The sequence below is a fragment of the Sparus aurata genome, chromosome 18 (genome assembly GCF_900880675.1).
Source record: "Sparus aurata chromosome 18, fSpaAur1.1, whole genome shotgun sequence".
NCBI classification, from domain to species: Eukaryota; Metazoa; Chordata; class Actinopteri; order Spariformes; family Sparidae; genus Sparus; species Sparus aurata.
Window position 1 is genome coordinate 26280048 of NC_044204.1, and position 15504 is coordinate 26295551.

The following is a 15504-nucleotide window of genomic DNA, read 5'->3' on the forward strand; positions in this document are numbered from 1 at the left end:
ATATCTTGATCGTTAAAAAGCTCCTCTCTCCCACAGAAAACTCTGCTCCTGAAACGCCTTGTCAGCAGTCTTGCCTTTAATTCTGTGACTTTGTGACATCACTCTATGTCACCATGTCACACATAATATCTGCCTACTATCTTAAACACCTGATTATTTCATACTTAATGTTTCACTATTCTAAAGTGAGAAAATACAGCTTTAACTGAATCAATGTCATAACAATATAGCAAAATGTATAGCAGTATCTTTCTAATGTTTGCTAACATTAGCCACCAACACCTCTGCCAAGTTTTCACCCTTGTCTGTTTATTTGTTGGTTTGTGAACAAGATTACACAAAAACTACAAAGCTAATTTCCACTAAACTTGGATGGAGGATGGGTCTCAGCCCAGAATTAATCCCAAAAACTTTGTGTTGATCTGGATAAAGGGACGGATCCAGAAATAGGGCATTTTTTTAAATGTATGTTAATTTCTCAGAGAATAATGCATGGATGTTGATAAACAAAATTCAGGCATATTAAGGTGGCTGGTATCAATGAGTGAGAACAATTTGATGATAATAAAAAAAATAATCTACGTTAACTAAAATAATTCATACTTATCTATATAAATGATCTATTTTACACGTGAGGTCCTGTTGAGAATGAACAGTGAAACACCGACACAGAGAAACACAACATGAATGTAAACAGGGCTGGTGGTGGCAAAAAGCATATCATCACACATGTAATGCAGCAGCAGAAGAAAGCAGGACAGAAAAAAAGACAAACAGTGACACAGCGGGGAAACAGTAATGGAGATGCACCACAGCAGGACTTTGATCAACCAGAGGAACATCTGGAGGAGGCGCAGGAGCAACCAGACAGCCCAGAACAACAGACGTCCCAACGACCACAGAAATTTGGATGGAAGAAAGACATCAGCATCCTAAAAGACAAGAGAAAGACACAAGAGAGGGTCTTTTTGTCTTATTCAGGATGTTTTGACTGTTTGTTGAGCATTGGGTCATGTGGACTTACATAGTCTTGTACATCAGCATTGTCCTTTCCGACTGATCCCAAAGAGACAAAACACAAGCAAGATATTGGTCATAAACTGAAACTTTACACTACTTGATACTCTTACACTAGATATCAGAGGTAAATATTGTACATTTTACTCCTCCATAACAGCTTATGTAATTATCTTGACTTAAAAACATTTTGTTATACATTTTAAGCTTATACAATACAATATATTTTATAGATCAAAACAGTTGTCAACCATTTTTGGTTTTTGATGAGTTAGTTTTGGTTCCACCAGACATCCCCCCCCCCCCCAGCTCCTCAAACATCTTAATTCAAATATGTTCCTGAGGCTTTCAGATTTAAGTTAAGGCAAAAAAAGAAAGAAAGAAAGAAAGAAAGAAAGAAAGAAAGAAAGAAAGAAAACATAAACTATGTAAATAGAAAACTTTTCTCCCTCTTCTATAGTTTATGATTTTGAATGGATGACTGTCATTCCTACATCTAATAAAAGGCCACTTTCACTAAGTTTTTGCAGAACTCTTTCTCATGCGTATTGCAGCTCTTCTATACATTGACGAACGTAAAGAAAACCCGGCATTCTGTCATTCAGCACATTCATGATAAACATCAATGTTTTTTCACTTACCGAGGAGAGTTACAGCCAGGAGGAGAAACAGCCCACAGGTCATCAGAAGCCATTTCTGACTGCGTCCGGTCCTCCTCTGTGGTTCAACCTACAGCGTATTTATACCAAGAGACATGCAAATTATTCACATTTTTTATATACAACTCAATAACGTTAAGTGCATTAAATTGATAACAAAATGATTAATGTAATGATGCAGAAGGTTTTCCCAAGATCTTTACTGTGACTAAAAACTCAAGTTCATTATAGTAAATTATGACCCATTATCTACTTGCTTGGACAAGTCACATGCACATATAGGCCTGTTTCTACTGATGCAAACACTGTTTGAAACTAGAAAGGTGGCAGGGTCAGCCACATATAAACAACAATATAAACAAGTAAAACAGTATGAAATTGTGTTGTCCTTTAAGGTCACTTTGTTTATTTAGCCATGAAGGCAAAGAGAGTTTGTTTATTTAGCTAGTTTAGGCATAAAAAATAATCAGTTGATTATCATCTTTGTCTTCTGATCAAAATGTATTACCCAAAAACTACATAATGCACCTTTAAGCTAAATTCACACTGCCAGATTTACCTGATAAGCTGGTGACAGTCGCCACCCAGAGGTCTGTTCTGATAATAACATCAGTGGTGGTGTTAAAACTATTAGTTCAGACACCATCAGTATCTAAAGTAAGTCAGCAGAGGAGCTTGAACTTCAACTCACCTGTGAAACCTGTGAAGTCAAACTGCCCTCTGCCGACTTCTCTAAGATGCTAATGATGCGAGCCAGACGGCGGCGGTCCTTGAACTCATCAAAGCTGCTGGATGACTGTGGAAAAAGATCATCACCACCGCCATCATCATCATCACCAGCAGCATCACAGGAGCCCCTCAGGTCGTTCAGACAGCAGAGTGGACAGCGGCTGCTCATTATTTCGGCTGTGGACGGTCCAGTAGAGACTGAGCGACTGAGCAGGTTTATCCTCTCTGTGCCAACAGGGAAGTGAAACCACACCCTGTGTACTGTTGCCTTGGATGCTATTGTCTACATTCTCAATTTCAAACTTCAAGTGCTCATGGCTTCCTTTGCCTATACTCAGAGTTATTACAAGTAATTTAGAAACATCTTAATTATTATATAATGAGGCTGATTTGCACAGCATGCTACAGAAACTTCTGTTGGATAAGAAAAAGCAGGAGAAAAGGTGACTTGATGACTTGAAGCTTGACCAACACAACTGAGGGATTTATACATATTTTTCAACTCCATGTTAGTTTCAGATATATTCTTTTTTTTTTTTTTTTTACCAGAACCATGGGACTGGCTCTTGTTGTACATCACAGAGCACAGGTCAGGGCCCTGTTGGTTATGTTATAAATAAGAGCTCCCATCTGGGTTGTCTCTGTTCCCCTAGCAACATATTCTTATAATGTCCACTAGGGAATTCCTAAAAACAGCCTGTTACCAGGAGATTGCTGAAGAGTGAGCAGACAGTTCAGTTGTGTTGTTTGCAAAATCAAATGTCTTGTCTTAGCCCGTTGTCCTAACGAGTTGCAGCCTGAATGTGACAGCTCTGTTCCAACTTGCTGATGAGATGCCTGTAAACTGTGGGACTGACATCTACTGCCCCCTGCTGATGCTGCAAGTTCTTCTCTGCTCAAAAATGTCTCTCTTCTTTTTCCTGCTGTTTGACATGAGAAGAATGTTTTCACATGCATCTGCTGCAGGCCTACAGCCATGCTTTGTGATGTCTTAAAAGGTCTGGAAGCCAATCCCGGTCCAATATACAACATGCTGAAGTGTGGTGTGGCAACTTGAAGCCTCCAGGGCACATACACTGAGAATGGAGCGAACAAAGGGGTCATCTGTTCTCTACGCTTCTCTAGTTCTTATTATGGAGAAGAAGCAGATTTCATTTCAAAGATTGTAACACGATAATTAAACTCTTTCTGTGAACGGAACATGCCAAGTACAAATTATCATTCAACTCAGAGCAGTTTATATACATGTTTAAATGTGCCTGGAGGAGATCTTTGACTCATGATATTCAGCTGAAGAAGCTCAGGTACAACTAATAACATTAATAAAGGATCTATTAAATTTAGGCCACGGAAATAAACACTTGTTTTTTACATTTTGCTGAAAGTGACTTACAGTAATTTATACACTGCCGGCAGTGGCTGCCATGCAAGGTGCCGACCAGCACATTAGGAGCAGTTTTGGGGTTGAGTATTCAAGAATGCATTAACATGCAGAACTGGCCAAGGGAATCGAACCAGCAACCTTCTGATAACAGGATGCTGACTGGACTCTTGAGCCACCCCAAATATGCATATATTTCCTTTTTTTTAATAACTGATCTTTTAACTTCTCTAAAGTCATGAGTAGTGAAATAACCAACGCTGTGAAGTTGAACATATAAAGATCAACTCCAGTGGGACTCAAACCCACAACCTTTGAATCTCTTCTCCTGTGTTTTACTAGAAGTCCAATGCGCCATCCATTGAGCCACACATGTTCTCTCCTTTTCAAAGTTTTTGTTATCGTTTACATTTAGAGTCAGAGGACAGAGTATGTTTTCAGTTGTACTGATTGTGACATTCTCTAGGGGAAAAAAAATTAAAATAAAATGTCACATCTCATCCCAGTGTCCTTATCTATTTTAAGTATAACAGGTTGCCAGTTCCTTAATATTACACCTTCAACTTTAAAATGTTGGTTTGACAAAACAAACACTGAGAAGGTTTCTTTTCTTTTTCTTTTTTTTTTAAGCTCTGGGTAACTGTGACGACTTTTCACACTAATTTCAAACCCAAAACAATCAATCGATTAAAGCAGAAAATGATCAGCAAGTTAATCCATTACGTAAAAAAAACACTATTTGCATTCAAATACAAAATTAGCTTTACCTTAGCTAACGACAGCAGCAAAAGTCCTTTTTTACACTAATTAATGAGTAATAATAGTTCAATATAGAATAGTAACACATGGGACATTTTTATCCAATGAGTACTTCTATTTGTAATATTTGTAATACTAATAACATGTGCAATGCAGGACTTTTACTTATAAAAGCGTGTTTTAGTGTTTAACCTGTCTTTAACTCAAAGAAAGGATCTGAATACTTCTTCTACCACTTGGCATATGCACAAATATACAAAAAAACATTCCATGTTCCCATACAAGTAGCTGAAAATGTTCAACATACTGGCACATACAAGATGTGCGCTTCTTCAATAAATACATCCGCAGAAAACATTTGCCTCCATGTATCTGTTCCCTACATGCCTCCTATAGACTGATTCCAAATTGCTGGCCACAGATTTCTTTCTCAGCGGTGTTCTCTGACCCTGCCGCTCCCTCTGGCTATCTCCCATCTCCTCCTTTAATCCCTCATGCTGGAGGGGAGGCCAGGGAGACGCAACACTAAGGAGAGAAAACCATCACTGTTCTCCATCACGGGGCCCCTAATGATGCTCCCTCTCCACCTCTGACTGAGGAGAAAATGGCCACAGGGGTGACAGGGACGGGGGATACTACTTTGTTCTGATGAAGCTCTGGAACAACAGCGCCTGTGCCCTTTGAATCCCAATCATGCAAATAAAACACGACAGGTTTCAGTTTTACTTTCAAGATATTTGTATTTGTGATACTGATGCCAGTCATGTTGTAATAATTACAATGTCAGTGAATCCAGTCTTGAAATCTTCTTCGAAGAGGACGATGCTCCTTTGCAGCCCAGTTCAGCTGTAATGACACGGAGGCCCTGAACAAGAGAACAGACAAGAGAAAACCCTTTGAGAAACACATTAAAGCAGTCAGAAGTGATAATATTTTGATGCCGCCTGACCTAAGAGGTCTGGATTATGATTAGCTGGCAGGCCGGGGTAGAAGGTGAGGCTGGAGACGGAGGTGAGGCCGGGGTCAGACCATCCCCAGGCGTCATTAAAGGAACACGGCTGGTCGTGATAGCAGGAGACGCCCCCTCCTGGAAAACAAAACATTTCCTGTCGCAGGTTTGTGTTTATCTTTCTTCCTATCTCCATCCTCCTACTGCAATCGTCACTTGTTCTAATTAGTAGAATGACAAAATCCATGCATGTGTGTCTACACAGATATTTGTCTGTGTAGTCTCCTATTCTAATGGCTGCAGTGATGGAGGGGTTGAAGTGTAAGCAGGCCTGTAATGAGAGGCTGAGGTGAGGGGGAGGCAGGGAGGAACAGAGAACCTGCTGGCTGAGAGGACAGAAGCCTGGGGTGGCGAGGTGGATCTCCTGCTGCGGAGGTTGTTTCATGCAGAGTAATATTAACACAGGACCACCGGCTTTACTCATCAGTCTGCTGCGTGGTCTGTTACTGTAGCACAGAGTCCGCTGTAATCTGTGTGTCTGCTCTGCACAGACATCCATCTACACAACATGTTTAATAAGAACCATATTCTAATTATATTTTTGATTTTAATCGACTGTGTTACATTTTGCTTTAAAAGAAATGGAGAAAGATCAGTGTATTCTATACTCTTCTATAGGACTTTACTGACTGCTGAGGTTTTAGAATAAAGCTTTGAATGTCTGTCCAAAAAACTCTTTTTTTTTTCTCCTTAATTTTAATAAAGGGATCACCAAGTATGTATTTCATTAAATTAGCTTTCTTAAATGAATATAACTCAGTTTTGTCAACATAAATACATTCACTTTTACAAACATACAGAAGCACATGCATTCACATGTTCAAGTTTTTGAAAGACTAGACTCAAATGGATTGACAAAAATGGATTGAAGCTGAATATTTTGTCAAATAAAAAAGATGCTGTGGAGTTTGGAAACTATTACTTTAATGTTTTCTTTCAATAAACATTCTTGAGTTATTGGTAATATTTAGATTGCACACTTCAGAAACATACATCGCCTCCACCGTTACAATCTATCTTACTGTCTTACTAACACGAATCAGTCGCTATCACACAAGACCATATGTCAGAATAATATTAGAAGCACAAATGTCTGTTTATGGATCAAATCAACTCAGCTAATTCATCCTTCATTGGATCATTTACACCTGTGCACACTGATCACTCTCACAGACTTCTTTACCTTCCTTACGTTTGCTGCTGCGTTTCCTGATTCCCAGGATTCCACTGATAGAATATGAGGACTCTGATGAATAGGCTGTTTCCATGGTAACAGATGATGCTGATGATGCTGCAGGGATCAGAGGTCAGCGTAAGGAAATTAGAGAAAGACAGATAGATCTAGATAGAGTAGAAGGGAAAGAATAACTTACCAACTTCATAGGAGTCAGACTGCACTTTGTTTCTGATGATCCTGCAAAGACACAGACACGTCCACTCAGCCCTCAAGTTAAGGACCTGCGTTGTCAAGCATAAACAGATTAACTTGAGGTCTTCTGTACCTGTTGATGGAGCTGATGCTGGGCACACTGTCCTGGTCACAGACTCCATCCAGCAGCAGCCTGTCTCGGATCTCCCAGGCGAACATGGAGGGGTTGGTGTGTTTCAGATCCAGGATGGTTTGCACAACTCTGGGAGTGGCCACTTTGGGCTTAGAGCCTCCGATCATGCCTGGTCTGATGCTTCCTGTCTCATTGTACCTGCATCCACAATGTTGATATCTGTCATTTTTACCTGATTGTTATACAAGTTGTAATAAAGTGAGGTAAAGCTATTCAAAGATCGAGAACATCACATGGTCTTGAGATCAATTCATATTCAAAATAAATTAATTTCTGAATAATGCATGCTGGGAACTGGGAATGGTGCATTAAATTATATTAGACTTAATATACCCATGAAGAGTCAATTGTTAATAAATAAATAAATGAGGCATTTAGACATTTAAATGAATGTCTATATACATTTCCAAATGACCTGTGAGCATTTTGAGAGGCAGATATTTTTCATGTGTGATCATCTCAACTCTACAATACAGATTATTGTAAATACAGGCGACACGTTGTTAACATGCGCACAGGTCTCTCACCTGGTCAGTATTTTGCTGACACAGCCGTGACTCACGCGCAGCCGGCGGGAGATCTCACAGGGACGCACGCCCCGCTGCGCGAGCTCCACGATGCGCTGTCTCACCACGTGCGGTAACGGGCGTCCGTTAATGAAGACGCCGCCGAGCTGGTTCACCCCGCCGTGCCCTGAGCCCCGGAGCGGAGCAAACAAACAGCGGTGAGAAGACATGTCTGCAGACTGGCAATATGCTGCATGGATATAAGGAGAGGTACAACTTCCTCTGCGCGCTGGTGGCTCCTCAATGCTTTAATTCAAGAAACATCTACTTACTGTGCGTGACTGTGAGCGGCACCTGTCCAAAGCGCACCTCCATCACAGACCGACTGTCAAAAGTAACTTAACTTCTACACGTCGGTCGCAGTTTTCAAACATCTGCTCATTCGTAGAAAAAAAAAAAGTTTCTGAGAGACTATGGTTCAATCAGTTTCGTCCTGTCTGCAGCGCGGAGTGACAGCAGTCTGCTTTCAGCACCTGAGCAGTGGACAGCGGCACGAGCCTCGGATCGGACGCACGAGCACGTGTGCACGCGCTCCATTATCGCTTTGCTTTTTGTGAGGAGCTCACAAATACACAAGTCATTGGTCCAAGTCCCCCCAAGGCAACCCATGACAACACAGGTCTAAATAAATAAATAAGTAAAATACATTAATTTGATTTCTCATCCCGCTGTAAGGAAAACCCATTTGAAAAATAGTCAGAAAAAAAAGAAAAAAAAGAAAATGAAAACTAGGCATGATGAAAAAAATGTTCCAGCGGTAAGTAATAATGAGATAAAGTAATTTATATTTAAACATTTTTAATTAAATACAAAAAATACAAATATGAAATTAAAAGGTATGATTATGAAATAAAGTTGAAACTGAAAGTATGTGATAAAAAGTAAAACAAGAGAATGTGCTTAAAAGTCATACATATGAAATGAAGATGTATAATAATGAAATATAAATTTGAAATTATGTGAATCAAATGTATAATTATGTGATATAAAGTTGAAAGTATGTGCCAAAAATGCATTCAAACGTATAGAAATTAAATATAAAGTTGAAATAATGTGATACAAAGTTAGAATTATGAGATATAAAGTTGAACTTTAGCAAAATATATACTCACTATGATCCACGAGCACCACGCCGAGAGATGCTCCACAGACACAGGTGTGTGAGGTGAAGGTTGAGTTGGGGTCAGATCTTTAGAAATCGTTTCGGATATTCAAATAGCACAATTAAGAGGGTCCTACTTTTAGCTGACTGATCCCCTAAGGACACATCTGGGTGTTAAATATACCACTCAGTTATCTGATAAAATGAACTCAAACGAGACGCAGAAAGTTTTAACGTTTGTTTTTATGTTTCTTTCGCAGCCGGTTGCTAATTTGGAAGACGTTGCTATGGCAACAACCCAACGCTTGAAACTTGCTGCCACTGTCAGCTGTTGCCTGCAGACACAACTACAAATACACTTTCGTAGAGCTTTAAATAATATGTCAGTTATTAAAGTATAGGTAGGCATCGGTTTATGACTACTTTCTCACATATTGTGACAAAAAAATATCCACATAACTAAATCCACTCCAGCGCTTTCGAGAGAAAACCCGCAGACAACTCCGTGTTTGTTTAAACGCTGGAATCCGTTTTGGTTGACCAACAGTTTAACTCCCGGAAACGCCGGTCCAGCGCTTCAAGCATGTAAACAAGAGCAGAAGTAACAACCCTTTTAGTTGTATGGAGGGAAAATTAGTTGTTAGTATTTCGTGAAGTTAAAACCAACATGAAGTGAACTTTAAACGGTAAGCGCCCATCTAGTGCCTTTTTAGACCTTATTTCAATTATTTGCTTCCGGTAGTTAAGCTAACATTAACTGCCCCGGCTACTACAGAGCTAACGTTAGTTAGCGTTAGCATAGCGCTGATGTTAACCCACGTGCCAGTGTGTTTTGAATGTTTACATACCAACCTTAGAATTACATATTATAGAAAAAAGTACCCGAATTAGGCAGTTTAATATCTGAATGCCCGGTTTTATTAAGAAAAGGATGTGGTAAGTTGAATGAACCATTAGCCACCGCTGTTTGATAGCAGCACACTGAGCCGTCGTTGGGTGGTGCTGTTCAGCTGCTCTTCTCAGGCTGTACTATGGACTATACTAAGGAAAATGAAGATGCTGATGATGACGAGGGCGGCAAAGATCACCTCTTCTTTGTTGAGGGGTCCAGTAGTTCTGAAAATGAAGGAGCGCTCAAGATAACTCGCCAGAAACATTCCAGCAGCTGTAAACTAGCTTCACGGCGCAGCAGAGAAAGCTCCCCTCCGCTCCTCCTGGCTTTCACCACCGCCTCTGGACGGGTGCTGCAGGACAGCAGCCAAAGTCCTGCTTCCAGTTTGGACTTACAGGAGGAGCAGGAGGAGGACAGGGAGCAGCCCATCGAGGAGTGGATGATCCTGGATACAGAGGAGCAGGTGGGAGATTCAAGCATCCAGCTCAACCTGAGCTACTGGACTAGCTCTGAGGATGACTCTGGAGATGAAGGTTAGATTATTCTTCATAACATTGCTTTCCATTATCCTCTTTCAGTAGTCCTAATGATGGACTGGAAAAACAAGTCGTGTTAGTATGTGATTGGACATGCACTCATTTAACAACATATGGAGAACTCTTCAGTTAAAATCAGGGCGTTTTTATCAAAATTAGTGTTTCAATATGTGTGATTCTGGGTGGATGGTGAGGGCACAGCTGTATGTTGTGCCCCTAGTTTTCGAACATCTTGTTGTTACTGCCGTAAAACAATGAACACATCTTAATTACTCCAAATTTGAGAGATACAAGGTGATGTTGTGTATACCCGCAAATAAAACGAAATGTGATGGCTTTTAGTTGAGGTAAACCTTTTATTACATTCTCTGGACAACTATTAGGATTATCTTTTCACTGTCTAGAAAAAACTCAGTTTCAACATAACCAGTAACTTCATGTGCAGTAATGTTTAGAGCTCTAATGATAAAAATAAAGATTTGTTCAGACAGAAATAGATTTTAGATTTAATTTCATGCATGAACCACCACAAAGACAGAGAGTTCCAGAGATGTCTGTGAATCTATTGGAGTACAATTTATTTTTAAACATATACAGTGAGTCAGAGACAGTTTGCTCAGCATGCACTCCATTTTTCTGAAATGCTCTGCTTCACATTAATGAAGATACTCATATTCACACCAGGGAGCTGCCCTGCAATACCACTCCATCTTATCTCGGCAGCCAGCAGCTGCTGCACCGGAGCACAGAGGTTTTAGGTTTTTCTTTACAACTCGCGTCAGTGATGGTTATTGTAGGAAGGTCAGGAGTTTTTCATCATTTTCTTAGCCCTGAGAGAGCTTCTGCTTTTATGAGACAGAATGGAAAGGAAAAGACTGATATGTGCTAGTCTTTGGAAAAATCTCCTGATCCATCTTAAGAGCTTCTTTTTTTTACTTTACATTTCAAGGAATATACTGCTAGAAAACTGCATGATCTTAACTTTAATGATGGAATAAATTTATGTCCACAAAACTAAATGTACTCCTTGATCATTCTCTCCATGATAGATGAGAAGTTGAAATCAGTTAAAGATACCTGGGCTGTATCAGAGAAGGACAAGGTAACTTTTTTTTATATTTATACATTTTCAGGAATACTGCAGTAGAGCTTAACTTAATATGTTGCAGTTAGTGTTTTTTTCTGAACTCTTTTCAGATTGTCATATTTAATACATTTAGAAATGACATGCCAGTGACTTTAAGGAACAAAATGTGTGCTCTTGGTTGCACCGAGGATATTTATTGTGAAGTCATATTAACTATGAGCGCTAAGTAATGTGAAACTGTGGCAAAAGGACAGAAAATTGGTTTTGAAATTAGGGTCAGCTGTGGTATAATATTCCTGTGTCCTCTAAGTATTATAAACTTGGAAGGCTGGCTTTTTAAATAATGACTTTCATGTCTTTGCCCTGTCATATTATGTAGTACGGTGCTGATCTGTCCCTCCCCGCCCGCTATTTTGCGCCTGGTCGTTCTCTCGTCTGTAACATCTGCAACAGGACAGGACACCTTGCAAAAAGCTGCTACTATCACAAGGTGAAGTAACACACTCATCTACCACCTTACTTTTTGATGCACGTGATATTCTTTCAGGTAAAAAGCAGATATAACCTTGTGGAATACACAGCAGCTGGATACAGCTGTGATTCATAACCCAGAATCTGGTTCAAATACCCACCCAGCAGCTGAGAATTCTGGTTCCAGGATGCATCTTCGTGTCCATTTAATCTAAATTGTTTGCTAAAGTCTCTAGGTTGAGTCCAGCTTTTATCTCCTTCTCCCTCCTTGTGTCCTGCTGTTTTATAAAAATCAGAAAATGCACATCTTTTGGCCTTTGCACTGTTTCGCGCCCTCAAATTTTCAGCTTCTAGAACATTGAATATTTTTCTCTGCTGTTGCAAGAAATTCTTTGTCAGGTTGAAATAATAGATGACAGAACATTAGATTCTTACATTGTGATATGTAATGCCCCTTTCGCTTTATGTGTATGTTAGTTTCTGCTCTAACTGACTAGCTTACCCTTCTTTCCGTCCTTTCCAGATTGCAATAAGTAATTTATGCAGTTGCTGGTTGACTTAAAGATTACACCAGTCCTAACCATCTTGTTGAAAATCTTTTTTGTCTTTGTATTGGCAGAAATGTCCCATCTGTGTCCTCTGTGGAATCCAGGGCCACATCCAGAGGGACTGCCCGGGCCGCCCCTGCCCCAGCTGTGGCCTGCCTTCACATGGCTTCAGGCCCTGTGAAAGGCCCCCGCTGTGGAACCAACACTGCCAGCGCTGTGGTGTGGCAGGGCACCTCTCTGATGTGAGTTTGTCCGTTAGCCCCCAGCTCTGGCCCCTGTGAGTGTTTGTGTTGGAGAATGTGTCACCAGGTCGAAGGAAACTTTAAAAGCATTTGTCAGTTGTGTGTTGACATATTCTGTAGCCTCAGGCATGTGTGGGGCCCGTTTATGAAGTGTTGTTTGATCCCCGCAAACAGTTCCCCATCTTCAGTACAGTTGCATAACTATTGTTTAAAGAGCATTTTTCTCCTTTGTTTCCTGGGTTTTCCTCAGGCCTGCCCTGATACATGGAGACAGTACCACTTGACAGTGAGTTGAAGCTTTTACTGCATACCGCTTCTCAACATTAAGAGGTTGCTCTGGCTGCCTGTGTTAACATTACTGATTTGAGTTTTCAATTATTTGGCTCAAAACTAGAGAAGAGATATGATCCATGATGTTTTTTTTTTTACAGGTCCGATTAGAGGTTCCACTCAGGCCACATAGAGTCCACACCCCAAAACATAGGAAGTGCACTGCCCATTGTTACAACTGCTCTGAGACGGGACATTATGGATATGTAAGTGACCAATGGAAGGAATCCTTCTCTTACTTTTGCCATTTCTCCTTTCCCTTTCGGCTTGACCTTTGTCTGCCTTAATCTGTTATCAGTGTCTTTCTCTGCCTTTCTCTTCCCCTCTGTATACTGTACCTCTCCCTGCTTTTTAATCCTCTCACTTTCAGCCACATCTACTCTCTCTTTTCTCCCTCCCTCCATCAGTTTGTAGCAGCACTGTTTTCCACCATCTTTTCTTCTATTCTCTGCCTTTCTCTTACATCTGTGACTCTGTTGACACCAGGAGTGCACCAAGAGGAGGATGATCAGTGGGACTTCTCCTTTACTACCCTACGTTTGCTACTATGACACCATAGAGGACATTCTCAAACATCGTACCAGGACGAAGAAAAGAGCCAAAGGTAATAAAACAGATTATAGTATGAACTGATTTCTTGTTTTATGTACACATTTGTTATGTGCCATTTGCTTTATTCATTTTAAAAGAGGTGGTTGGCGGAAAATACATGTTGTCTTCCAAGGCAGCCCTTTCACCATTTATTAGATTGTACCATACACCATTTGGTGCTCTCTCCAGTTACCTATTAATGAGGTAACTGAGCCTTTAGCCAGGAACAGATGTCCTCAGATGAAACACAACTTTCATGCAGCGTTTTAACCCTCCAGTAGGCGGGTCAGCCGTGATGGCCAAATCACTGCCCATCTGCCTTTGACATCCAGCCTCTCTCCTCTCACCAGCCTCTCCAACCCACTGTAATGTCTGTTTCCCCTTTTCTGGACTGTGTCTTGGCTAATAAACTAATCACTAAGTGTAAATATATTCAGCTCTGCTTTATCTGGCTCTTTAGCTGCTAAATGGTAGATTGAAAAAATAGCTCACTGCTGTGGCTAAACACAAAGTCGATGAGAGTAGTAGGAATGAATCACAACAGGTAATTTGCAGGTCATAAAACCAACACAATAAGTTGAAAGAGGCTAAAACGCTTTGTTGAGCAGAATTGCAGAGTCAGTTGATAATTTTGTGCCTTTCATAGTGCATTTGACCTTTTTGTTGAAATAAAAATATGTATTTGTGCAGCTGTAAATAAGCTTCTTTTTACTTCTTTCAACTGTACAGGATGATTATCAAGGAAAGCTTTACTTATTAATGCTGTGTTTTCAGAGCGTGTGATTGCTGGCTCCCTGCCTCTTGCAGACCAGCAGCACTCCGAACCGACGGGGGAGAGCGGTGAGGAGAACCAGCCAGTTCAGGGGAGCAGCAGGGCAAAGCAGGAGATGTGTAGCCGGGCTGGCAGGAGGAAGACGTGGCCAGAGAGGCGCAGAGAGAGACGGGAGGTGAAGAAGCTGAGGAGAGAGGCTCAAGCCAGACGTGAAGGAGGACTACTGGGGAGATCTCGGGAGAGCTTTGATGGTGATGTTTTCCCCACAGACCCCTTCAGGTCCTCACCCAGCTGTCCAAAGCAGTCCACACCCCCTCCACAGAAAAAGAGGAGGGATGAGGAAGGTGGCAGAACGAGCAAGAAGAGCAAAGAGGCAGAGCGGTGGAAGAAAAGAGGAGGGATAAAACGTGGGGAATTACATCCCCATGGTGACATGGACATCGGTAGTGAAAACCTTCTCTCTCCAAAACAAAGAGTCCGCCATCGAAGGAGATAAAGTGTGAATGTGTTTTACTTTTATTTTAATGTTGTAACTAATTCTGCTTTTGTATCTGTCTTTGATCATTTCCTTTATTTATTGTAAATAAAAACTGTAGAATGGCATATCCAGTTGAAGGATTCTCATCTTCAGTGTAGCTGGAATGAATGTACACTACTCAGAATTACTTTTAGATATTGGGATATTTTAGTGTTTTGCTTGATTGACTATTCTGTGACATGTCTGATATTTTGGTGTTTCAGTTTTGTGAATGTTTTTTGTCCCCAATAATAATGAAACACTTTTCATTTGACTTTTATTGCATGTCCATGAACGTGCACATAAACACCTATATGCCAATATTCCTAACTTATTTTGAGTAGTGTACTTTTGTACTCTGTACTAACTTTGTTCTGCATAAACAAGTACATGTTTTCAACATCCAGTATTTTGGAATATGTTTTTACACAATATGCCTGCGAATCGCCTCATATTGTTTTGCAGGGGATGGTTTGTCTCCCTAATATGGTGCTAGTTTTGCAGTAACAGAATTGTCTATCATTGCAATACTTGAAATGAGGTTGCAGGTACATGACTGTGATTGGTCTTTGTAGAGAATAATATTTAGCTTGTAAAGACGACAATAAACACAATTTACCAGATAACCTCATGTGTGTGGTAATTTGAGTGACATCTGATACGTGAAAATTAAATATAGTGTGGGTTTAGCTTTATAATGTGTATTGGAGAATGCTTTATGCATCTGCATATGT

The 15504-nt window shown here is 40.4% G+C and overlaps 2 protein-coding genes across 4 annotated transcripts; one reads left to right on the top strand and one right to left on the bottom strand.

The window, feature by feature from the left end:
• Window positions 1-5188: 5188 nt before the first annotated feature.
• LOC115569387 (paired box protein Pax-5-like) lies at window positions 5189-9064 on the bottom strand. Of its 3 annotated transcripts, XR_003981543.1 has the most exons (8): window positions 8795-9064; window positions 7644-7809; window positions 7057-7254; window positions 6928-6968; window positions 6738-6845; window positions 5495-5632; window positions 5325-5410; window positions 5189-5223 (listed from the first exon to the last, which is right to left on the bottom strand). XR_003981543.1 is itself a non-coding variant. In XM_030397448.1 (7 exons), the coding sequence occupies exons 3-7, from the start codon at window positions 7221-7223 to the stop codon at window positions 5388-5390; spliced, it is 468 nt and encodes a 155-aa protein (XP_030253308.1). In that variant the 5' UTR covers window positions 7224-7254; window positions 7644-7809; window positions 8795-9064; the 3' UTR covers window positions 5260-5387. The 3 variants fall into 3 exon arrangements, 2 of the variants coding, with proteins under 2 accessions (XP_030253308.1, XP_030253307.1); XM_030397448.1 differs by lacking the exon at window positions 5189-5223 and having other exon boundaries at window positions 5260-5410; window positions 6747-6845; XM_030397447.1 differs by lacking the exon at window positions 5189-5223 and having other exon boundaries at window positions 5260-5410.
• A 720-nt stretch (window positions 9065-9784) lies between these two features.
• LOC115569385 (zinc finger CCHC domain-containing protein 7-like) lies at window positions 9785-15396 on the top strand. The gene is made up of 8 exons (XM_030397446.1): window positions 9785-10209; window positions 11262-11314; window positions 11679-11789; window positions 12390-12560; window positions 12811-12846; window positions 12992-13096; window positions 13377-13494; window positions 14256-15396. The coding sequence occupies exons 1-8, from the start codon at window positions 9816-9818 to the stop codon at window positions 14747-14749; spliced, it is 1482 nt and encodes a 493-aa protein (XP_030253306.1). The 5' UTR covers window positions 9785-9815; the 3' UTR covers window positions 14750-15396.
• The last annotated feature ends 108 nt before the right edge of the window (window positions 15397-15504 follow it).